The 25973-nt window shown below is 41.3% G+C and overlaps 1 protein-coding gene across 8 annotated transcripts in view; it reads right to left on the reverse strand.

Annotated features, from left to right (window-relative positions):
• Positions 1 to 25973, reverse strand: part of LOC117900258 (tyrosine-protein phosphatase Lar) — a 143450-nt gene that overhangs the window by 33002 nt on the left and 84475 nt on the right. For all 8 annotated transcript variants that reach the window (XM_034810558.1, XM_034810564.1, XM_034810560.1 and 5 more), the window contains one exon: positions 4029 to 4208. In XM_034810558.1, coding sequence (XP_034666449.1) covers positions 4029 to 4208 — 180 coding nt within the window. The remainder of the gene's footprint in view (positions 1 to 4028; positions 4209 to 25973) is intronic.

The raw sequence follows: 25973 nt of genomic DNA on the forward strand, positions 1-25973 counted from the left end.
TGTGCGTGGAAAATTGTATTTAAATTGTAGAAAGGCTAAGAAATTTCTTCCAAGAATGAAAGAAAATCTTGCTAGCTATTTTTCTTTCAGATGATAGAAATTTCTTGGACTACAAAAATATAACAAGAATTTTTTTTTAATATTTGAAAAATGGGCAGAAGAATTGTTTAAATCAGATGATGAATTAGTAACAGTTTTGGCACCGTTACACCCATCATAACTCATTCAATACCCAGTCATTAAATGATTGAAGGACACCTTCCACAATACATTTCTTAAAAAACAGCTTCCAAATGCAACAGTTTTTAAGCCCCTTCCCCTATTCGAATAATAAGTTTTCCATTCATGAAAGTCTTTCCTGTAATGTTTCTTAAATATTTCAAGTCCTAATTCCGTGTACCCCGTCCTACAAAAGACGAGTCTATAATAATCACATTATTTTATATCCCGCGATTGGAACTACGACAAAGGGCACACCCGCACCCTCATCTACACAAAATAGGGACGGGGGAAAGAAAGAACCATAAGGATTGGTGCTCCAGGCCTGATGCTCTGGAGACGGTTTTTATGAAAATAATAAAGTTCTAATTTAATTATGACGCGAACAAAATGAAGTACGAGTCCTCCTGGAGAGAGTTACTTTTCATTTGATAACTCACGTACCCCGTCCAAACCGTACCCGTCCCATTTCTGGCATTGGTCCTTGGTCCTGTTCCTGCGTGGACTACCACCTCGCAAATATCCCTGCAGGCTCTAATTAGCAGGCGGCGGCCGTATAACCGAAAAATCAACGCGAAAAAGGCTAGGAGGAGTGATGGTGGGGACGGGTGCGGGACCTGCTCCTCAGGGCAGGGGGTACAATAAAGGACCATAAAGTGCTAATTGAATAAAACGGCACATGACTTGCATAACTTATTATGGGAGAGAAGAGAGAAATATTTATTCTCGCCACTCGTTAATGCAGGAAGAAGGGACCCGGCACCAAAAGGATCTCTAGGAATAGAGCAGGATTCACCCAAAACCCAAAACCCAGAACCCAACCCCAAAAACCATCCTCGCCTTGGGCATAATATTTATTTTCATAAATTTAAAGCATAGCGCGAAATGTTCCTCCGCAAAGAAAGAAAAAGAGAAAAAAAAGGAAAAGACGTTTAGAGACAGGAGGCACCTAAAAAGGATATTTCGCTGGCGGAAATATATTTTACGTTTCGTTTAACGCGCCAAAGATGGCGCCACTCTGCAGAGGGGTATATCCTTTCTCTTGCTCTTTCCTTGTTTTGCGAGAGGGTGTGGGGCCACGGACAAAAGTTACCCACCGGCCCACGTAAAACTAATTTAGCCCGCAATTTCTCCGTCTCCCCCGCTCCCTTTTTTGGCCACTTTGGTTCGTGTTGCGCCAAATTAGTCTACCTCCACATCCGAGAAGAAGAGAGAGAACATAGAAAAAAGAGAAAGAATCCAACAAATATGCAGGGAGTAAGCTATATACATACATACATATATATGTATATAGCAACAGTAGTACAAATGATTTTACCTTGGGGAAATGCATGTTACAGTTTTTAATTTGCATTGCCTGAGGCCATCCACAAAAGGCGATGGATAGTTGGCTTTCGGTTTGGCTTTGACTTCAGGCTTTTTGGGTTCGGTTTTTAGCAGTTTCAGGGGTTTGTCTTTTGTTGAATTTGTTCAGTGAGGGAAATGCAGTAATACTCGGTGGTGGGAAGAGTTTGTGCAGACAGGATATTATGTGGGGGGGGTTTTTTTATAGAAGAGATATTATGTGGAAATTCTAATGAAATTAGCCATTTAATAGAGGGAAATGGAATAGGATCCACCTATGAGTGGGCAAGAGTACTGGAAATATAGAAGCCAAAAAAAAGAGAATAATGTTGAGAATCGGAGAGATCTTGAGAGTTGTAGAAGGGCACAGTCCAAGAAATCGGATGAAATTTGTGTTTGTATTGTATAAACTGACCCTTAAAACATGCAATTGTTTCTTAAACAATAAATTAAACATAGTTTTAAATGTGCCTAGAAACTTTTTAAAGATTTCCCTTCAACTTTAAAGAGCCCTAACCCCAGTTTCCGTAAGCTCTCACTAGCTTGACCTTTTCTCTTATCTCTCAACTCAAATCCAACCTTTTTTTGTTTTGAGGCCTAAGCTGCCGCTCAAGTTAAACATCTGCCATAAAAAATGACTTTATCCCGCTAATCTTAGGGCATTTGAAAGTCAGTCGACTGCTTTCATGGGGCCTGTAGGCTGGCAGCTTCAGTAGTCAATTGTTTGGCGGGCGTCCTGTCATTAAGCGTAAGCGACCATTTCATTAGCATTGCGGCTCCATAGCCCACATAGAAATAAAGAGAGAGAGAGATAGAGAGAGAGCGAGACCTGGATCCCCCCACCCATACAGCATACAAAATCCAGCATCCAATGTTGTTTTTTTTTTTTTGTTAAGCGAGAGTATAAGAGCTATGATGCTGCTCCTGCTCCTGCCCCTGCTCCTGCTGTTGTTGTTGTTGGTTTGTGTTTTCTTGTCATGCTCAACACGTTCCAATTGTTAAAGCCCTCCACGGCCACTAGGTGGGGACAGGGCCATGTGCCCTTGCTATGACAGCTCTGGTGGTCATGCCGTCAAAACATTTGTCCGATCATCGCGTCCCATCAATGGATGGCGTGTCCTGGCAATTGAAATGATGTCCTCTCGCACACCCCCCCATGGGGCACACTGTACACCTTTTGTACTATCTCTCTGCAACCGGGTGGAATATCTTTTGTATCTCTGCCCGCCCCATGGAAGAGCGCTCTGGCCGCCATCTGTCAGCGGCAACCTTACCCCTCTTTTGGGGTTGTCAGCATGGCCACCATTATTGATGTAGTTTTAAAAGGAACACTTTAATGCATATTAATGTCAATATTAATGTCAATATTTGAGCTTCTAATGACCAGAAAGCAGCCCTGGCGCGGCTCATGCTTTTGGCAGCTTTTTTGTTTGTTATTTTGTTTGATGTGTCAGAGAGAGACAGCGAAAGAGAGATCAGAGGTGCTCTAACGATGCTGCCACGACCTGTGACCTGACATTGAGCATATAATTATAATATTGCTGGGATGCTTGATTAAAGGACAGTCGTAGGACATTTTGTTGACATTTGGAAAGTTTTTAGCTCCTCCGCTAGAAACTTTCGTGGAAGGTGGACCGAAGGCTGGACCCCCTCCCTCCGCTCTGCTATACTCAAAAGTCAAACGTTAACTAAGCGCCCAAAAAACTTGTGACACAAAATGCGTCGAAGCGTAAGTAAACTCCTAAGAAATTCAAATGAGCGTAAGCAGCGAGCAGAGGGAAAACAGCAGCAGCAGCAGGAAAAGAAAGAAAAGCAGATGGAGGAAGCCGCTCCAAAAAGGTAGACTAGAATTTTAATAAATGAAGTCGCTTCACCTTTCAAGAACTTCTCGGGTTAGCACAAGGTACCAGTCAAATGGATGGATGGCTGGCTGGGGCCTGACTGCCTGCCTGACTGACTGGGCAGAGGGGCGCAGGTACAAGTTGAATAGATGAAAGATAGAAGCAAAGAGTTCTCGGGTAGGAAAAATATCCCTGCCAACATTATTGTGCAGTACTGTACCTTAAATTAAAGGCAACGAAAGGTTAAGTGGTTCCTTAAGGGCCGAGGTGACAAAAGCCGGAAGATAATCCCCTGAGGGCGTTGGTATTTTGAAACCTGTACCTCGATTGGGCTTAGAGAGAGGTAATTGTGAGCAGGAAGAGAGAGCGGTTCTAGAAGTCTTAAAGACACACAATTTCTAGGTTTTTGATTCCCTAAAGAGCAGCTCTTTCTGCAGCTACATATAATCACAGCTTTGGCTGAAGCTGTGGCTTAATTTGATTCAATATATCCCTTTTATACGCGCACAAACAGAACAACAATGGTTTCAATTGTTTCCATTGTTTGCCACGTAACTCTATAAAATATATAGTAAAACTCCCTCTTCATGTGGGGGGAGCAAAAAAAAGAGTAAGGGTACTTACCATCTTTAATGGAATACCGTGGATTGCTCATATCAACTTTTGTCTGATTCTTAATCCAGTAAATGTTTGGCGTTGGATTGCCGATGGCTTTGCACGTCATGAGCACCGTGTGACCCACTTCAATGACGCGTGTGCCCGGTCCTTGGGTTATAACCGGAAAGCCTGCGGGTGTTTTATCGCCTGCAAACGAAAAAAAGACAGTCACAGAAGAGGTTAAAAATGATTAAGTTGCCAGAAAAAAAAAGAATAAAATATGCATGCAAGTGGTGTAACCTTAAGGATAGTAAAATGTCGGCTGGGGGTGGTGCCTGGGATCTAGGAGTTTTTGGACAAACAATATGGTGCGCCTCTCCTTCTCTCACTCTGTTGGTGCCACACAAAGTATTGTTTTACATGACTCTTTTATATACGGAAGTTGCCGTTTTCGTGTGTGCGTGTGTTTGTGTGTGGAAAAGCTTTGGTTGCGTCGTTCCCTTTGTTGGCGCTTTCTACGCCATTTTGTAAGTCAAACAATGGCTTCCACACACAAACACACACACACTCGACACACATACTCGCACTCATACTTATGCATGCATATCCATGTGTGTGAGGTCAGCGTTTACTCCCGCCGCTAGTCCTTCTCTGTGACATTTTCTTTTGTTGCAGCTTAAAAGGAATTTCATTTTTGTTGGGTCTCTCATTCTGTTCTCTCCTTTTTTTTTTTTTTTTTTTGCGAAAAGCTTAAAGAAAATTCTCGCGGTGGACTGCCAAAAGTGGCTTCGGATCCCGGCTGCGACTCCGAACTCCTGCCGCTCACTCGCTCTCAACTGCATCTTTCAAATGAACAAAGCTCATTTACATTTTCCAATTAAATCCGGCGGAGCAGCGGCCATGGCAATTGGCGAAAAAGGCAGAGCATCCAACCCACCAGCACCCCCAAGGGGACAATGTGCATGCGAATGTGGATCTGGGATGCGGATGAGAAGCTCTGGCGGATGCGAATGGGTTCCCCTGTTCCACTGCAAGTGTCTCCGGCAGCAGCAGCAGTAGCAGGCAGCAGCTGCCATTGCAAAAACCATCTGCCCAGCTGTTGTTGCCTTGCCGGTTATGTGGTGCCACTCTTTTTTTTCCAGCGTGGGTGCTATGCGTATTTTGAAAGGATTTGACAAAGCGCAGTGTAGCAAGACTAGGCATATGGGAAAATCAATAGCAGCGAGTATCGCACAAGATCGCGAAGTGTATCGCAGAAGAGCATCGATGGAAGCTGGTATCGCACAAGAGTATCGATCACGAAGATGAACCGTTAAAGGTTTTCATCTAAATCGAGTTTAAGTTACTTTAATCGAGTTTTATGATTACGTTTTCATCTTCATATGGTTTTCATCTTTTCAAAGTAAGAGTATTTGAACTTCATCGCACCTTTAGAAGTTTTCCAGATGCATTTCGTTTTTTTTTTTTTGGCATTTACTAAAACATTTAACAGCAACAAAATTCCACAATAAACGGGCAGAAGTTAGCTGCTGTTGCAGGGACCCTTTATCCTTTTGCTGCTCTCTGTTAACTATTCCACGGTGTGTAACGCCCCCCCGTGTACCCTGTAGGGCCATAGCCTGCTCTTCCTGCTCATCCTTTCCCACTCTCTCTCTCTCTCTCACTTAGTTGTTTGTGCTGCTGCTGATTCCTGCCTCTGTGTTTGTGTGTTTTTCAGCGTGAAATTAAAATTTTAACACAGAGACAAAAAATGCGGTGGCTTACCTATACATATATGAGTGTATCTACGTGTGTGTGCATTACATATACATACATATGCATAAAATGCAAAACTATAAAAACAAAAAGAAAGAAGCGGAGAAGCAAGGGCTACGATTTTGGAGACCGAAGATTTAGATGCTCTTCAAGGTTTCCCTGTTGTTGTAGAAACAACGATGTTGGCTTTGGGTGCCATTATTTAAGCCAGAACAAGTTGAAATGCAACTGCAGTTTGGCTGTTTGAACACCTGGGTTGGTGAGTTTTAATTAATGTTAGAGCTTTTTTGGGTGTATAATTTCAGGAGCTGTGTTAAAAGAAAGGACAATGTTATAATCTTCAATGGAAAACATTTAATTTGACAATTCTAGCTAGTTTTTCCCAACAAAACGTACTTTTCCATTGAGTTTATGATGGGTGCTAACATGATAATGTTTATAATCTTAAAATCAATTGTTTTGTGGTTGCTTTCTATATCTTTCTTAGTTTTGTACACGTTTTAGCAGTTGAAATACTCTATCTCTCTCAAAGAGTATACCTCAGAGAATAAACAGCAACACCATTGATGTTGACATTTGACGTTGAAATCATCATCATCTTCATCCACACGTCGAGGCCCGCTTTCCGGCAGCAGCAGCAGCATTTATTTGGCCTGGCTCTCTGTGTCTCTCTCGCTGGTGCAACGTATTGTCTGTTGCCATTTTCAGTCATTTTTACTCCACCATACTCAGAGCCAGCCCTTTTGGAAATGCCACTCCTTTTCGTTGTTTCGCTGCTTTATTTATTATTGCAGTGTCACATCAGCCCATCCTTCCCTTCCTTCCATCATCCCCTCATCTCCACAAAAAAAGCATAACGAAACCAAGGGATTTCGAGCAGAAAAAAAATACACACAGAGCAGCGAGTAAAACAAGCAAAGGAAAAAAATAATGAAAAACTGTGCCAAAATTAACACAAAAAATAATAAAACGGGACTACATTTTTATTAAACAATGTACAAAAGTGCATTCTATTTGGCTAACAAATGCGCAGCACAGCAAACACATGACAAAAAGAGAGTCAGCGAGGCATAACTGAGCGTAGGATTTACCCACAAGGATAAAACGAGTTGTTGGCACTTTTTTTGTGTGTAGGAAGTTGCACACTACTTCAAACAAAGAGAGATCGAGAGAGAGAATTATGCACAAAACGTGAGCATCGACAAATACACATCAGAGTCAGATAAATGGAATTGCTGGGCTAATGTTTGAGCTATTTAAAAATCCCTTTTTGGTGTTGCGCTGCATGCTTAAATCGTTCCCTAATTCTGTACTTTCCATCACCCAATAACACGCACACTCAATAGATACAAACAAAAGCCACATAGAGCCATACTTTATGACAGGCGATAATGCATTTCATAGGTTAATAGGCGCTAGTTGCCCTGGATGCATGGCAGTTGCAGGCCTCAGCAAAAACACTTTGAAAGCCCTTCGTTATGTGTCCAAAAATTGCATAGGCCCTCGGCCTCCCAGGGTCGACTATGTACTATGTATTCCCTGGTACACCCGGCAACATTTCACACTAAACACCAAAGTGTTGTTCGGAAAATGCAATGAAAAAAGGGTTGGGTTGGGGGCCAACAGGCAACACTTCATTTACAGCATTAGAGAGACGAGAGCGAGGAGAAGGAGGAGTGGGGATGTTGGACCCAAAAAATGCAACGCATGGATGGCGACCAATATGTGTAGAGGCGGCAGTGCGTATCCTGGACACGGTACAGGAGGAATGTTGGGTGGAGTGGAGAGTAGCTGGGGGTAGAGTGCGTTTATTATAAAGCCAAAAGCGGCAGGAGTCCTGGCCGGTCTGTCGTTGACTGTCGATTTCATGTGACAATTTCATGCATTTCAATTAAGCTGCCGTCTGGGTGCGAAATGTGTGAACAATGCAGAGAAGGCAGTCGGTAGGAGACGAACACCCAGGATATCCAGACGGCACACCCACTCATTCTACGATTCACAGCCTTGTTGTTGTTGAGTTCTCTGACAGCTCTTAATGAATTAGCTAATAAAAAGAGACCCCCCGCACACATACACACCTCAAAGGACTACTGAAAAAGTGCCTTTCATATAAAGAGAGCAGAAAGCGAGAAAGCAGAGAGTGTGGTATGTCTTGGAACGATAAACATCATTAGATGGTACAAAGGGATCGGCACAAAAGGACTTTATTTGCATGTTGTCTGTCTGCTTTTTTGTATGGTGCCACTGACCCCTCTCCTCTTCGACCGCCCTGAATGGAGGAAGACATCTCTCAGGTGTGTGTTGCCTTATCGAGTGAGGGCTGTTTTACTCTTTGAAAAGACGCATTTTCACGCCCCCCTCCCAACACACACGTTCACGAGGGTGTACGGGGTTTCCACTCTTTGGAAAATCGCCAGTCAAAGAGATGGAAATATGTTGTTTGCTTTGTGGATAGGTCCGGGGCCGCCTGCTTGGACACTGTCGGGATGAATGTCATTCAGCGAAGGTGTTGGCATGGCAAACATTTCCCTTCGGAAAGCCCCCAAAGCAACCAGAAAAAAATACGCAACCCAAAATGCTTAAAGCAAAAGTCTCACAACTTTTTGACTTTAAAGAAGAGAGACGTCAGAGAGCAGTGATGTGTCCCGTCCCGTCCCGTCCTTTCCTGCCTTCTCAGAAAACATAAATTTACATATTTTAATTATTCATGCATTTTTAAGATTGATAAGAAATGTTGTGGCCACCAGGCAGGGGCAGGACACAGCACAGAGGGTGCCCCCTGAGGCAAGTCCAAAGACCGAAACGAAACGAACGTTTTTCCACTGGCAGTGGAGGAAAATCTCTTCAAATTTTGACCGCAACTGGCAAAGGACGAAAGTGGCAAACTAAAGAGTTGAATATGATTTAATTGTATAGGTTTAAAGTTTGGTTTTAGTTTTGTTTTAGTTATGGTGCGAAATTTGTGAGCTTAAAGCGGAGAGAATGGAATTTTTCTTTTACATTTCTTTCAGAAAAAAAGATCAAAAGATCATCAAATCAAGCGGCTACTTCCCACATAAGCCTTTTCTTGGAAATTCCCACGGTTTTCCCTTCAATGTGACACTCAAAAACTTTATTTTTAGTTTTTGCAATCATTTCAACTGCAAGGAAAAAGCGACGTGAAATTCAAGACAAGAACCCAAATCTCGTGTCAAGCAATTTGGAACAAATCAAACTTTGGTGTCAAGTTCCAACTGTGGATTATGTTCCAGGAAATAAAAGTTTTCCCCACACATTTTTCCTGTGCTTCTGCTTTGTTTTTGAGTAGCCAAGAAGCAATTGAAAACAAATCAAAATACATGAAGTAGCATCCGGGCAGAGCCACAGTCAACAATTGACAATCTTCAAATATATTTATAGGCCTCCGCATCGGCATCGGTCTCAGAACGGTAGAAGGTTCCATGGCCTAAGCAAACAGTGGCGTACGACGGCTGGCTGCTGCTGGTGCTGCTCCTTGGAAAACTTTCGAAAAACCCCGTAGAAAATCCCAAACAAAACATGCTCGAAAATTGAGTGTTTATTGTGTTAAGTAGACATCCACACACACAGCAGAGTAGAGCTGAAATCCAGTCAAGCCCCAAGGAGAGAATGGAAGTGAAAAGACAGGGGGATAGAGCCAGCCAGAAGGCACATCTCAGAGCCTGCACCAGTCACAGCCTTAGAGCCAGCTTCATCCACCATGCCGCCCCTGGCCGAGTAAATAACCGTTTTTTAGTGGCAGGCCGGAAAAAAAGACAACCAACTCGGCTGAAGATGTTAGACAATGCCAACAATAAAGCCGCAAGTGCTGGAGGCAAAAAAAAAAAAACCACCAGAACATCCACAGAGAGAGAGAGTGAGTGGAATAAAGATATAACAAAGTTTCCAACCCGCAAGATGTCGGCAAATTTGTGGCCAGTCAACACTTCCTGGTACCAGGATCTGCTCCGCTTCTTCCACTTCTCTTCCCCATTCTCTCTCGTGTGTGTTTGTGGATTGTGTAGAGGAGTGGACGCCACATCTATAAGTGACATTCAAGCAGCCCCATTGATCAGTGTAATGAAGGGGCCAACGTTTTCCTAATTGCTGTCGCTCCTCCAACTCATAAAGGGTGTCGTCTCCATCTCAGACATGGAGCATCGACCACAAGGAATGTCTCTCAACCACTGCCACATCCACATCCACTTCCTCTGATGATGATGATGAGGATGGGGCATGACTTGGAGTACACTTGGTGGGACATCAGCAATGATGGCAGTTAATAGATAATAGCATAGGTTGAAGGACTCTTCAAGAGAGTTGACGCTGAGAGCAGATGCCTGACAGACAGATAGACAACAATACAAAGATGAGTTTCAGTTAGATAAGGACTTCATTTGAGTGGAACTGATACTCGGATACACTGAGCAATGAATGCCATACCGGAAATGAAAGGTGGGTGGCATTATACTTGTGATAATTCAAAGAAAACAAGTGTAATGCAGCAGCGCACCTCGGTTTGGGGCTTAGAACGAAATTAAAGCCTAGCCAGAGGTTTCATCTTTGGTAACGGGGGGAGGATCTTAGGGACACCGACAGCACCCAGACATTACCGCTGATCGACCGTGTGGCGCTGCTGCATGCCGTTTGAGAACTTGTATATAAAATTCAATTTAGTTTCAAGCATCAAATGTTTAGTTATTAAGGGATAAGGGGAGGGTTTAAAGGACACTCGCATATGGCGAGGCACACAAAATATATTACGACAAATAAGGAAAGAAGGGCACAGGGAAAAAATACACCCATGCTGCACAAACCATTTGCTGTTTGCCATGTCCTGGCCCTTCAGTGATGTGTAAGGGAGAAAGGATGTCCTGACTGACGGACTTGGATGGCTTGTCTGTTTGTCTAACTGTCAGTGGTGCAGCAGAGGCAGCAGCAGCAGCCGTCTGATGTCTCTGATAGTTGCATGTGTATCCACTGACAGACGACATGCACAGCGTACATCTTATTAAGTTTGCATTACTCGTAGTCGTAGTCAGAGTCGTTCTCGTAGTCCTTCTCGTAGTCGAGGCGCTTGGCCCTGGTCCTTCCTTGCAGATGGTGGACCCTGCCACCAAGATGCCCCAAGATGATGGTTGTGTGGAGAGTGGATTGCGAAACGGCGGTGGAGAGTGGATTGCGAGGCGATGGAGAGGTGGAGACAGAGCCTCAATTTCTCTGTCCACTGTCAAAGTCTATTTTAACATACGTACGTTTTGGAATGGAGGACGAGGACGAGGACAGGGACGAGAACGAGGGACTCTCTCTTTCTTTTCTCTCCCTTTCTCTACAATTTAATTTAATTTTTCCTGTCGTAGACATTTGATAATACTGCCAGCCGTTCCCCTGACCATTCTCCGCGTCACTCCACACTCCCATCCACTCCATTCCGGCTCAACGAAATAGCGCATAGAAAAAGTTACTATTACTACTACGAGAAATGAGGACGATGACTGCTGCTCCTGTTCTGTTCTTCTCTCTCTGTGCCGTCAGTTATGGGCTGGCGCATTTTATAAATTTTTAAACTTATGGCTCATTTTTATGCATTTCCACAGAATGCGCAGTGGACTGTCTTGTCTGCCTGCCTGCCATGCAACTGCGAAAGCCAAATGACAGAGATAGAGAGGGGCTGATGAGGAAAACGTCAGCGAAATAGATAGAGATAGAGAAGACTCCCCGATAGAGCGGAAAATGCCAGCGAGATGAGGAGGATGGAGCGGAAAATGCCTGGAAGGTATGGCGGCGGGGCACAAGTCTCGCTCCTCTTTATTCCTTTGCTGCATTTGTCTATGGCAGCATCGCTAGATCTATGTGCGATTCTAATGCGTTTTAATGCGATAATAAATCATTGGAAAATCCATTTGTATTGTCAACACACAAGTTGACAACCAAAACGAAATACGAATACGACAATCCGCATACGAATGCGAAACGATTTTGACCCTGCATGCGTGTTGACCATTAAACGCCAACTGGTATGCAATAAAAAAAGAGAGCTAAAGTCGTTATATTTAGACACATAAACACCTCCCAGTGTACACCCAACCCCACGGCCTGCCAAACACATTCTCAGACAGTCTTATTAATGATTTCGCCAGCTTAAGTCAGCGATATATTATGGGTGGGGCAATAAAATGAGGAGTAGCCAAGCCCCTAAAGGTATGTTTTTTTGGAATATCCTAAAGGGTAAATACAGAACCGAAAGGCGCTGCTGCATGACACGTAAAACTAAGGAAAGAACTTCAATTGACTAGGGTTAAATTTAAATAAAAATAAATCTAAAAATTCAACAATATCGGCCGGCATTCACATCTAATCAATACCTAGACACCTATTTACCTTTTGACCCACTTTTTACCCACTTAGATCACGCGCCAGTTCTCTCACTTGCTGTCCAAACATCAAAACAAAGTGAAAGAGAGCGGGAGAGTGAGTCAAACAAACAAATACACATAAAACAGACGGCGAAATTAATAAATAAATTAATAAATTACAAATAATTTATCACGATACACATACACACACACACACACAGAGGAGGAGTGAAGGAATAAGGAAGCAGGAGATGTATTGGCAGTTGGTTCTCCATTTACTGTTCTCTCCCACCCATAGCCATGTGGCGTCGGCGGCGGCTCTGTCTAAATAAGTCTATTAGAGAAATGAAAATAAATTGCGTGCTTTCAGTCGCCTGCCAGTTGCCAGGCGGCGGCCATCGATTGCCAACATGCCAACTTGGACAGGAGCACAGAGAGAGGCCCAGACACAGACACCATGGAATCAACAGCAAAAACAAGAACGCTGTTCTGACTTTTGGTTAACCGAAGTTATGATACTCTGTTAGGGATATACTACAATATTTCTATGGTTCACTCTACCCGCTGCTGTTTCTGTCTTTCTTCTCTCTTTCTCTACATCTCTTTTGCCATTTCTTTGCTTATAAATTAATAATTTATATATTCCCTAACCATTGCCAAAACCCAAGTGTACCCCTCATCTAGAAAGAGTATAACAAAAGCCAAATTCAATTATAAATGCGTGTAGCACACAGGGGCCATTGTCTATAATTTCATATACGAGCATAAATAAATACGCATACATACATATGTATGTACTTATGTATTATATATGACTATATATCATCCAGCCATTAGAGAGTGTGTCTGTGTAAGTGTAAGTGATTAATTTTTGACAGGGCGCATTTGTTGTGCGGTATTTGAAAACAATCAATGCTTCAATCTACAGACACGCCGCCGCCCTCATGGAGGGAATACTCCAAATACAGCAATTAGAGAGAGACTCTCAGACACATTCTCAGAGCAAAAACAGCCCGAAGAAATCTCAAGTGTATTGGGCTCAAGGCAAATAAATAAATATATTTTGCATATCAATTGGTAATCGACTGCATATCGAGGTCAGATGGTCGTTTCCTCTCTTACAGGTATTTACAGGTAAGTACATATTCGAGTGGGGTTTAAAATTATTACTAAATTCTGGTCATTTGTTTTCGAGCACTTAAATATTGACACAATTATGGAAAACGATAACAAATATTAACGATATTTTTCAACTAATTGAAATTTATGCAAACATTCAATTCTGTCTGAGAAACGATAAAAGGGAGTCAAACTTGTTCCCTTAGCAAACATTTCTAAATCGCTGCATATATATTTCTTGAAACACATCTCCTTGTCGTGAGATTTATCCATCTGTTCCATTAATACATGGCACATCCCTACCCCAGAGACACACCTTATTGCCCTTCTTTCATTTCAGTTTTGTGCATTTTCATCTCATTTAGTTGCCATTCCTCAAATATTTACATACGGCACACGTTTTTACGACTATCTGCCTACAACTGGAGCTGGAGCCGGAAGCCCTCCCTGAGCCGATTGCCAAATGTGCGTTTTGGGTAAAATTATAACATAAGCCACATGCTCCTCCTCCTTCTCCAGCTGCCTGCTAGCTACTGCCTGCTGCTGGCGTGGCTTTGGCCATATAAAAATCAAGCGGAAAACCCCAAACCCAAAGCCAAAAGCTGGCAGAAAACCCAGAGAAGCTCTGGCCATAATGCAAATTTATGATCAGAATTCAATTATGTGCTTATTGAAACGCAGCTGCTGCCAAAATACAGTTGGGTCTGCTGCTGCCACTCTGCTGGCCCATGGCCGATACCTGAGGGAGGGATATACCTGAAGGGAGTACGAGTAATGGTTTGGGGAAAGGGATGGGCCAACGCTGGGCGACTCGCCATTCACGCATCCGGCCAGCAGTTAATGCTGCCCAGTTTAACGGTTAAAGCCAAAAGTCCATGATTTACCCACACACACATAACGGACACGCACATAACGGACACACCCATACAGACAGAGCATTACAATTGAGGCTTAAAGTGCGTGGCAGGCACTTTATGAGCAATGGCCATCCGCTGCGCTCTGTTGTGTGCACAGAGGCGTCATTAAACCAGTTAACAAATAAATACTTTGCGGCCCATTCCACCTCCCAGCCAAAAAAAAAAGAGTGTGGGCTACCAGTTTATTGACCAAGCCATTTTGTGGTACCATCTAATGTCCACAGACCTCTGCCGAGGTTCTGGTTCTGAAGAGTCGAAGAAGGAGTAAAAAATATTAGCCGCACTGGCAGCATTGACTTCAAATTAGGCCTAAAGGGAAATGGCAGGTGGTAAGAATGTGCGTGTGCCTAGGGTGTTTATGTGTTTGAAATAACTCGGATTTTGTTGGTTTTCATATTATTTATAGCATTTAGTCATACAAAAATCAATATTTGTATACATTTTTCATGTTTAGATTGCTTTCATTCACATATTTTTCATTTTTCAGTTGCTTTTAAAGTTTCCTAAATAATTTAAAAGGTCTTTCCAAATTGCATAAATTAAATATTAACTTTCTATTACAAGATTTCAGCAGATAATTGCATTCAGAAATTAATTATTTTAAGACTATTTAATTGTAGAATAATTAAATTGAATGTTCTCTAAGCAATTATTTTCACAGCAGACTTTTGGAGACGCATTCAATTTCTGTTGAATTTTCTTTAATGTTGGCAAAAACGAAAGTCAGGCAAAGGTTTACTTTGATGTAAAGTCTGACATAAAAAAATGTATTCCTTTAGGGCTTCGAAAGATGACTACTTTTATTGGATTTTACCAACAAGAAGGTCAAGTAAAATAGGAAAAGATTAATTTCTAGTGAAAAGTGTGACAAAAAGCAATGATGTTGCATTTTTCCAACTTCTTAATTGATTTTTAAGCTTGCCAAAACAATCATACATTTTCCATACCTACACGGAATCTAAAGATAAAATGTTTAATGCCTCTCCCTTAGCTTTCTCTTTCCCAAAGAGCTCTTCAAATAATAGCTGCCTACTTTTTACATTTACAGCATTTAATTACAGAGAGCAAAAATGTATGTGTACCTTTTACACGGCTAATATGACCACTAAAAAAAGGATAGTTTTTTCCTGGTACGCAACTGTAGTTGTTTTATTAACTGTTTTGCTGATTTTTCCTTTGGGCAAGTGGGCAATTTAATTGAGCCAAACACACACTCAAACATGGAGTGGCACGACACGGGATATGTGGCATAAACACCGCAGGCTGTGCCACACCACACCACACATACACACGCAAAAATTTGTTTTCTTTTCCTGCCTCTTTTTTCATTGCTTTTGTTAGCTTCTGGATGCTCTGGAGCATCCTCTTTCTGGGCGTTCATGTATAAATAATTTGAAATTAATTACATGTAACATGCTACTGGGTTTCCTCATACATTTGTCTGCTTTATAGTACATATATTTGTGTGTGTTGTTAAAGAAAATAATACAAAAACAAAATATATGTAAAGAGAATGCAAACAAAAAAAAATAAAAAAGAATACTGCAGAGAATAAAAGATACCCTTGCTGGTGCGTGATATCTGTATTATTTTTGATTGATTTTTTACTACATTTTTGGTGGCGTTTGAGAAAACATTTTGCAGGAATAAATCAATTATTTTTAGACTGAGTTTTCTATGAAGAATATTGAAATAATGCTGTTTAAATTTCTATATTTTTGTGTAGCATGGCAAACACCTACTCTCAACCATCATACCTCCTGCTATCCAGTTATACAGCCAACAAAAGAGAAAGGCCTTTTTGTATGCCTCATGTCAAAGGTGGTCGTGAACGGATCGGTCAATTGGCAGGAGGGTAAATGAGGCAGAGACAGCGCACTATGGGGCATTTGACCACTTTTCCTGGCCGAAACTCATTTGTCAAAAGTCAAAAAAGTAATATTTTTTTAACGGATATTCATAGGGATAACATCAGTCCGTAATGTTACATACCCAGAAAATTAACAGTGCGCACCACTGTTAAGATAACAGCTGTTAAAGTCAGCTGTTTGCTACGAACAATATAAAGTTATCGGAAAACTGATTTTTTTTATGAAGTTTAAAGTGCAAAAATTGCTAAATTTACCAATTTAAGTAAATTTTTTACAACATTCTTGATTCAGACAGGTATTAAAAAGTTCTTTGTGAGTTTGAAATTAAAAAATTAACCTCATAATATGTTTAATGGCTAGTTTTTTAACAAGTCCATATTTATGACGAAAATTTGTCTTTGAATAGACTTACAAAGTGTTCGGTTCCCGCCGGAAGCAATAAACTGCATAGATATTGTAGAGTTTTCAATTCTTAATCCAATTTATGTTACTTTTTCTTGCGCTTTTCTGCGTCTTCGGAGATATTTAAGTTTTCGTTACATAACCTAAAGTTTGGAAATTCGGAGTTGTTTGCAATGTTAAACTCAGTGAAGAAGAAAGTTGTGGAAGAAGATGTCGATTTGCATTGCATTTAAGTGGTAATACCTGTCACTAGCTTTGAGACCGATAAGGGATATTTGTAGACCCTTTGAAGAACTTTTTTCACGGTTTGTCGATTAAATTGAACAATTCCACGGAAAAATTGAAACAAATCGTAAAAAACTGTGCAGATTGGATCAATTCGTGCTCAATCGTGCAATTATAATAACGTTGAGACATTTCCAGTGTATCTGCACTGACGTGCAGTGCTATTGTGTCCAACATTCAACAAATTAAAGAAAAGAAGCTGTTTGCCGTATACAAGGAAGTCAATGTAAAAATCCGATTATCTTCTACTTTAAAATTTTTAAAAATCCGGGCACAACTTTTTTAGTTTAATATGGCATTGCTTTACATATTCCCATCATTATTTGTTTAATTCAATTTAAAAATAAAATAAAAATTCGATTTTACCCTGAAGAAAAGGCGGTGCTACGCCCATTTTTTCAACATACCTTCCTTTCACTATTATAAACTCATATCAAAAAACTAAATCAAAAAAGAATGTTTCGTTTGGAAGTTATTAATTAATGCCACAAAAAGTGGTCAAATGCCCCATAGTGCAGCGGCACGAGCGAGACAGCAGCGAGAGTTATAAAATATATATAAACTGTATAGAGCGGCGATGCCACACACACAAACAAGATGTGCCACAACGACGACTGCTGCTGCACAGATTTATGCTACGCAATTAACAATGCCGGCCATTAAGCGCCACTACAACTACAGCTACAGAGCTATAACCTCTACCACTACCACTACAATTGCATATTCACAGGACTCATGCATACATATGGTATGTGTGTGTGCACAGCATTTTATAGCATACTTTTATGGGCCAACAAACAGACTTTTATTCGCCGGCCGCCGACACACGGACATTACTTTTGGTGGGGGAAAAGCTTAAATGTTTTTGAATTTAAACTTATAATTAAAAAACTTTTCTTCCTCTGTGTGTGTCTGTGTGTGTGTGTGTGCCGGTACGCACATTGTTAGCCCTTTAATTGGCCCTTTGTTACAGTTGTTGTCCTGCGCTTCGCTCCTCCTCATCTCTCTCCCTCAGCTGCTCTTCCGCTCTACTGGGGGAAAATTGTGTGTTTGCAATGTAATTTTCAATTCATTGGCATTTTTCGTACCCATTCGGACGGGAAGGGACAGGCAGGGCAGGGGACAGGCAGCATTAAATCTTTCATATGTAAATGGAATGTTAAACATTGAAATGAACTTGCATTAAGTTGCATAATTACATTTCGTAATAAACGTTGGACAGAACACCGCCAGCATCGCCATATAATTGAGTGGCTGTATTTCGATGCCCCCTCCCTCACTCAACCATGCACCATGCCCCATCTCTCTCTCTCTCAGTCACATTCGCTCTCTGGCCTGCGGGCTTCTGCCACTCTCCATCCGGCGGTATAGTACGTACTATATATATTATTTATTGCAAATATGCTCATAAAAAGCACACACAATGTAGTCGGGAATGATGGGAATGGCTGTGGGTAGGGGATGGGGGTAAAAATAATGGCTACTACCTTTTACACTTTGACATATGACAACAGTTACGGCAGCTCCACTCGCTCTGCCTCTCTCTCTCTGTCTCTGTCTGTCTGCATAAAGCATTATTGCAACGCAACAAAAGTACGAGTATGCCACAGAATTGTTGCACTTTTTATAACTCTCTATATCTGATAAGCATGGGAATATCCAAAACAGTGTTAAAAATCAGTTACGCACAAAAGAAGGTTGTAGAAGGAGTTTTTAAATGAATACATTACATTTTTAACATTATTTTCTTACAAAATAATATCCACAAATAGATTCTACTCAGTCCCATTAATTAATTCCCCAAGGTTTACTCTTTTCCAATCATTATTCACCCACAAATTAAAACCCGTCATTCACTTAAGTTTCAACAATAATTTGTGTGCTTTAATTAACACTTAAATAAAGACAGTAACAAAATAACAATAGCAACTGCATACTGGTAAAAAACCCAACTTCAGGAGTTGATTTCCATTTAAAAAGAGAGTGGGCGAGAATGAAAAGCGAAACTCTATCCATATGGCACACATAAAAAAGAGCCGGAAATGTTGTACAAAAAACTAATAACCAAACGGAAATGCAAAAATGCAACAAACATTCATATTAAAAAATATAAAACAAAGCAACGAAAAATATATACATATGTACATAAAATACAAGAACATAAAAAATAACCACAGCGAAAGGGAGGGAGGGAGAGAGATCGAGGCTGAATCCCGCCACTATAGCGCAAAGGTAACGTAACGACCATAAAGCAAAGGACATTAAATGTTCAACTGACAGAGCCGTGGCAACATAAAAAAATGTGCAAAATGGGAAATTTAATTAATTTCATATGCGAGTCAAATATTTTCATGCTATGCTGCCAGGCAGCCAGACAGACTGTCGAGACGAGGCCTTCAGTGTCTCCTCCCTCTCTCCCTCTCGCCGTCTCTCTCTTCAGTGCTTATCGATGGTTGGGGGTTTTTCAGCATTTCCCTGAACGTACCTCTATATCTCCTCTATAAGTTGTATCTCGAACTCTTCATTTAATAAATATATTTTGTATTTTTTCCACCATTTACTCTGGTAGGTTTTTACGTTACGTTTGCATTTCAATTTGTGTGTTGACATCTATTAAACTTTTTTTTGTTGTTGCCTGATTCTTGTATTTTTTTATGACCCCAGACATTTACATAATTAAATTTATAAACATTATTGGGTAGCATGCTTTTAGCTTTATTAATTTTGGGCAGCCCATATGTGGTTGGTGTCAGGGGAAACAGACACGAGGAGACGGAGACGACTCCTCGGACCTCGAAATGCGTTACGGGGGTGCTTCCTGTGGCGCACATGTGTCATTGGTTCTGTGTGTTGTTAATTACATATTCCTGCCAGTCTGTTTGTTTGTGTGCGTTTGCAAGCGTGGGAGACGCTCATTTAATCAATTTGGAAGCAAAATTAATAACAAATACACTTAATAGATCGAGATAGAGCGCGTTGATGGACTAATAGATTTGTAATTTATGGAAATTCATACGGCAAAAAGAGAGGGAAAAAAGTTGGAACACGAAACCCTAAGAAAATTACCCCTATAATTAATTATTCATTTATTAAAATTTAATTAATTACGAAATTACGTGGCACAGACCCGCAACCCTTTTTCAGCTACAAATCAGTCACCCAGCACTTTAGATTTGCTTTCGATTTATTGAATGATTGCCAGAGGGACAGGCCAGTGGAAGGCTGCGTCAGAGCTGGAGCCTGGCAAATGGCAAACATTTAATTAAAAAAGTGCACAAACATCCACACACACAAACACACACACAAAAGAAAGCTTGGAGGCAATCAAAGAGACAGAAAGAAAGTCGAGTTCTTTTATTAATTATGAACTAATTAACACAGAAAAAGCAACGACAGAATCATGGGGGGAGACGCGTCCGAATGACAGAGTCAGAAGCTGAAACCAGTTTAAGATGAGCTGAGCTGAGGAGTTCCTTGAAGGAGCGGAGTTTCCATCATCATCATCATTATCTGGCAATCATTATCCCAGAGTTCGGTTGGACAAGTGCATTACTAATTGCTTTGCTTGCTCGCTCGCTTGCTGGGCAATGGACAAAGTTTTTTGGATACCCTTGAAAAGGCAGAGCAAAGGAAGGAATTTGCGACTCTGCAGAGACTGTTTATATTTGTAACGACCTTTAACCACTAACGATAAATCCTTCTGTTGCAATGGGAAAAGCTCTTTTAGTTCGAATGAAAATCAAGGCAAACCTTAGCTTTTGCTGCAGCTCAAGTTTCGCGATAACTGATGGGTACAATCATATAGTTTATGGTGGGAAAATGCGATGAAGAAAATTTGTAGAAATCAGCAGAGATTTATCATCTTTTCCAGGGTACTTAAAGCTTCTTCTCTCAAATATAAAATCTCTTTCTTGTTTGTTTTTTTCATCTTCTTATTTTCTTATTATTTACCCATAAAGCAAGTGCGTAGAACTATGCAAAAGAAGTTTATAATTATGCTGATTGCGGTGACAGTCGAGTCTCAGTGTCTGACGTTTTGCTTGATGTTTAGTTAGCGTTAGGAGCCGGGCGTGCATAAAGTTCTTGTAATATAAAGATCTTTCTTTTAGGCCAGGAAAATATATTGGTAAGCCGCATTTGCCCACTTTTGCCATAGATATGCAAATGTAATTAGTTGCATGCCAGAGACGTCAGGACAAGGACACGGACACGGATGCAGCCACGAACCGTACAGGATACAGGACTGCCTGTGCAGCAGCCAGCAACAACCACGGAACTGTGAAGCACCCTCTGGACGCCTTGTAAAATGTTAGCGTACCGAAACAATTTATAGCGAAAATAGAATTAAAACCACAAAAGCAAAACATGGCAACACAAAAAAAAGGAAATGTTTGAAAAAGAATAGAATAAAAGAGAGAGAGAGAGAGAGAGCAGTGAACGATAGAAAAGAAATTCGAGAAGCCGCTGGCCAAAAGGCAGCACCAATATGCATAGCAGGGGGTTTGTGGGGATTGGGGTGCCAAGAAAGAGCAGTCGGCCAAAAACCAAGATTTATATGCAGGCCAGAAAAAAAAAAACTGGCGAATTTTTAAAAGGAGTCAAAGGGTACCCTAGAAAGCGGAGAGGGTTACAGAAATGTAGAGGTATATTGCAACTGGAGATTTTTTACAAGTTTGTGTTTGAAAATTGAGTTCTGGTATGTAGAAAGATAAGATGAGACTTTTTTCACTTAATGGGTATCTTTTTTTTATTTATAAATATTTATTTATAGTTTAGTCCATTTCTTTAACGTTTTTTTTGGTCAGAAAAGGAAATATTTTTTTTCTGCAGAGCCTTAGATCATATTTTCTTTGACTTAAGCAATTTTGGTACACTCTTACTTGTTTTCAATAGTGTTTAGTGTCTGCCTGTAGACCCAGTAGTTGCATAGCAATTCCCTCTAATTCTTTTCCACTTCTACAACCTTTTGCCTGAACATTCTATCACTCCCTAATTTACATATATAAATACCTGTGGTTACAGGGTATGCGCACCAAAGGCAACAAAATCAAGATGGAAAAGAATGAAGAAGTAGAAGGAGAACAACAGCAGCAGGCAGGAGCGCGGTGTGGTCTGGCTAACACAAAAAAATGTGCATAGATTTGGGCGCCACAATGGAAACCTGGGAACGTGGCGGCAGGAACCGCTCTCCAGTGCGAAACAAAACAACAAAACGAATGAGAAGGTACGAAGGAAGAACGACGACAATGCATATAAATTTGTAATTCTTGATGCAACCGCAACGTTTATTAATTTAAAATTCAATTTCAAAGTGGTCAGGACTTTGCCTTTGCCACAAAACGTGGCACACAGCACAGAACACACACACATCCTTCTTCGACTCTCCCCGAGGATTGGATGTCCACTCGAGATGGCCAGTGGTTGGTTCTGCATGGGCTGTGCGGCGGGGGAATCAATAGTATTAATGTCCATGCAATTAGTGCGATCAAGTGTCTAATTGTTTTTTCTGTGCCATGACCTATGACCCCAAATGGCCATTCCTCGAGACGAATGGCGTTGAAATTATTAATGCGTTGAACATTTGTGCAAGAAAATTGCTGAAATTCCAATAGATAATAGATAAAAGCTGCACAAATCAACTAAAAGAGAGACACAGAGAGATGAAGGCAGACAGATTGTGTGGCAAAGTGAGAGCTGCAGTGGAAATGATAAAGGTTTTCCTCTGGCTTTCATTTCATTTTATATAGCAAAAACAAACAGAGAAAAGAATTCAATCCAAGGAATAAGCGTTGTGGTGGAAAAATAACAAAAAAGTCTCTCCTATATTTATTCCCATGAAGAAGGATTTTCCCAAAGCATTCGGCAACTATTTTAGTTACCAATTAAGAGCACAAGGACGGTGCTCTCCATCCCCCCCTGCTAAACACATAATATCCTGCGATGTAGGAAGGTAAAAGTAGAAAGTTTGCAAAAATAGTGGGGCACAAGCAGGCAGCAAAGGGAATGGCATCAGAGAAAGGACGAAAAGGAAGAAATAACTATGCAGAACATTAAACACAACTGACAGCTCAACATACGTCACGTGGCGTTGTCGTAAAGTTGCTGTCGCGCCGTTGCTGTGGCAAGTTGCGAAAAGGGAATGGGAATGGGCCACGGCACAGACAGCTACAACTACAAGCTACAGGGTACAACAATGCAACAGCAACAGCAGCAGCAGCAAAGAGAGTGGCACACACACACACAGACGCACACACAGACATCGATGACTGTGGGGCATTTTTAATGGAAACTCATTTTTGAGGTTAATTGTAAGCAAAAGATGGCGATGGAAAAGAGGCGGCAGCACATGTGTGGCAGGGGCAGCAGGAGAGGCAGTGGAGGAGCAGTAGGAGGAGCAGCAGTAGGGGGCATGAGGAGCAATGGCAGAAGGAGGAATCCTAGCAGCAGGAGGAACACTTCCAGCAGGAGCAAGAGATTCCCCAACAAAAGGAACACACACATACACATTCAGGGAAAGGGACGGGTAGGAGCATCAGCAAGAGCTCAAGGCTAGTAACGTTGCATGTTGCATTGTGTGCGGGCAAAATTATGAAAAGCACAGTGTGTGTGTGTGTGTGTGTGTGGGAGAGTACTGCCGCCATGTGAGCTGAAGGAGTGGGACACCACCCGACCCCGACCGACCGAGCGACTGCCGACCACCGCCAGCAGATGTGGTTAATGTTCTGCACTGCATTTTATAATGAGCGGAAGGATTTTAAACGCCAGTTCCGACATTCCCCATAGACAATACCCTGCAAATATTTAGATGTGCTAAGGTTTGCCAGGCAGGGGGCAAGGTATGTGTGGAATTCGAGACTATAAATCAAATAACTTATGCGGAAAAAATTGAACAAAAATTGAAGTAGCTGTTAGAGCTGCAAAACTGAAATTAAAACAATTTTTCCCATGTTTAAAAGAAACTTTTTTGCACCTAGGACATCTCATAGTCGCTTACAACTTTTCAGTAAGCCATTTTCATGGCTTGTTGTTACAGCAATTAAGCAGTGAACCTGTCCCAGAAAAATATGTTTGTCGGTTAGCTGATGGTAGAGCAAAATGAGGGAAAAAGTGCGCGAATTTCAACCCACATAGGAAATCAAAACAGAAATCTTTAATTTTCCAGCACTTTTTGGTTGCCATTAAAGGCACCATTAGGGCCATCGAAGTTGGGCATTAGAAAATGGCACAGAAATCTGCACACTTTGCATATTTTTGTTGATTGCATTTTCATGTTTAAGCTTCATTAGACACCACAATAAACCTGCATCAAGAAAAGCTACAAGGAAAAGCCTCTTTAGGCTCCACAATTCACATGCTTCTGCCAGACATTTTGCTGACCCAAAAATATCCCCACAGCCCCCACAAACATCATCATTTGGGCACATTCCACTACGAATTTCCGTTTTCTGATGTTTACCCTTAACCAAAATGCTTTAATTAGCTGAAGTCAGAGTCAGAGCAAAGTCAGAGCCAAAAGGAAGGACCCTGTTCAAGTTCATGCCCACCAGTAAAATAAGTGCTTAACATTTTTCCGCTGCCGTTGGCATAAATGGCTTAATCGCCACCTTCAAGGAGGCAAAAATTCCATTTGCAATTACTTTAATTACAGCCAGGCAGCAGGATTTATTGGCAAACAACGAAATATTTTAGCTTGGGCGCCTGCAAATATGCGGCAAGGCACACAGCCCGTGGTTATGAGAATACTAGAGAATTTTTGGCATTTATTTTAAGATCTGCTGTGACAATGACACAGATGCTATATGCCCCCACACACACACTGCTCTGCATACACTCGTACTCGGGGCAGAGAGATAGAGCGAGAGAAGAAATGTTATTTATAAAAATGACAGACACTTCTATTTCGTTCTAGTCCCTTATGCGAGTATTTTTGTATAGGGTACTTGAAGGGCCACAAAGGGTGTATTGTGTCTGCAACGAGGGGTGCACAATAAGAGCTTAAGGGAGTCCATACTGTATAAATGTATGCTCAAAATATGGTTACAATTGACTATGCCTTGTTCAACGTAAAGCCTTTTCCCCATTTGTTGCTCCTGTTTTTGCAAATAATAGCTAAACATCCTTTGATATCTATGAAAAAACGGAAGCTAATGTGTTCCCAGGTAACCATTATTCGAGACCCTCTACATTTGTCACTTCTTTTCCCTGTTACTGTTGAATGGCAGCTGCTGCCGAGTAGCACCGAGTGCCTCAGCTGCGGAGGCATCATGTGAAAAATGGCAATGTTTTGTGCGTCACGTCGCATAGTCTCAGACTCTCACTCTACGAAGGACGCGTTTTTGTCACACATACCACAGTAGATTAAATTATAATCGAAACAGAGAGTGTCCCTAGAATCCTTGGCCAGGATTTGCGCAATTGACTGTGTAAGTGTTGAGCATTCTCGGGATTCCCTTTCGCTGGGGCTTTTTAATGAAATGTCAGTCACTTGTTTAGACCATTTTTCATAGCAGAAAAAGTAGACAGAAAAACAAAACAACAAAAACAGCAGCAGCAGTAAATGATTAACTTTTTAGCAATTTTTTTTTGCATTAACAAAAAGCAAACAGAAATACACGCACAGCATCGTAAATCATGCGAGGGAAAGTCTCGTTGGGGCATCGAATGCCTGGCGCAACCCTTCTGTTGGCTTTGACATTTAGTTTATGTGATATTTCACATGTGATAAGAGCAGAGTAGACTGACACTTGGATAGGTCTTGCCCTTTGCCAAACGTCCGCCACACCCCCCAGCAACGTTTTTTTTCTCACTTTTTCTACATTTGTGTTGGTCACTCGGCGGTGGTGGCCTTTTTGCATGCCTCATTGAGCTTCCCAACACTTTGACTAACAAGTAGAGAAAAGGTCGAGCCGAGCTGAGCCGAGCCGAATCGATGAGCTAAGCTAAAATTATTTGAGCGGCAAGAATAAGTGATAAACTATGAGAGGAAATGCCGGTTAAACACAATGTTTATGGAGCATCCCTTTCAGGGGGTTCGCTGATAAAAAGGTCTTCAGTCGATAAACTAAAATGGTCAGCAAATATGCCCCTTCTCTTTCCCCTTGTCGATTTCCTAAAAAATGCTTAGAAACATCTACAATTTCCTTGGGAAAATTCCATGCATATTATTAATTAAACCCAAAGACCCATCCATCTATAAGCCTGCAAAATCCAAGGCATAATATTTCAGTGTGATGTATGACGGGTATTTCCTTCCTTCCTTTCGCTCTTTTT

This window comes from Drosophila subobscura, chromosome U (genome assembly GCF_008121235.1).
Source record: "Drosophila subobscura isolate 14011-0131.10 chromosome U, UCBerk_Dsub_1.0, whole genome shotgun sequence".
In the NCBI taxonomy this organism is placed as follows: Eukaryota; Metazoa; Arthropoda; class Insecta; order Diptera; family Drosophilidae; genus Drosophila; species Drosophila subobscura.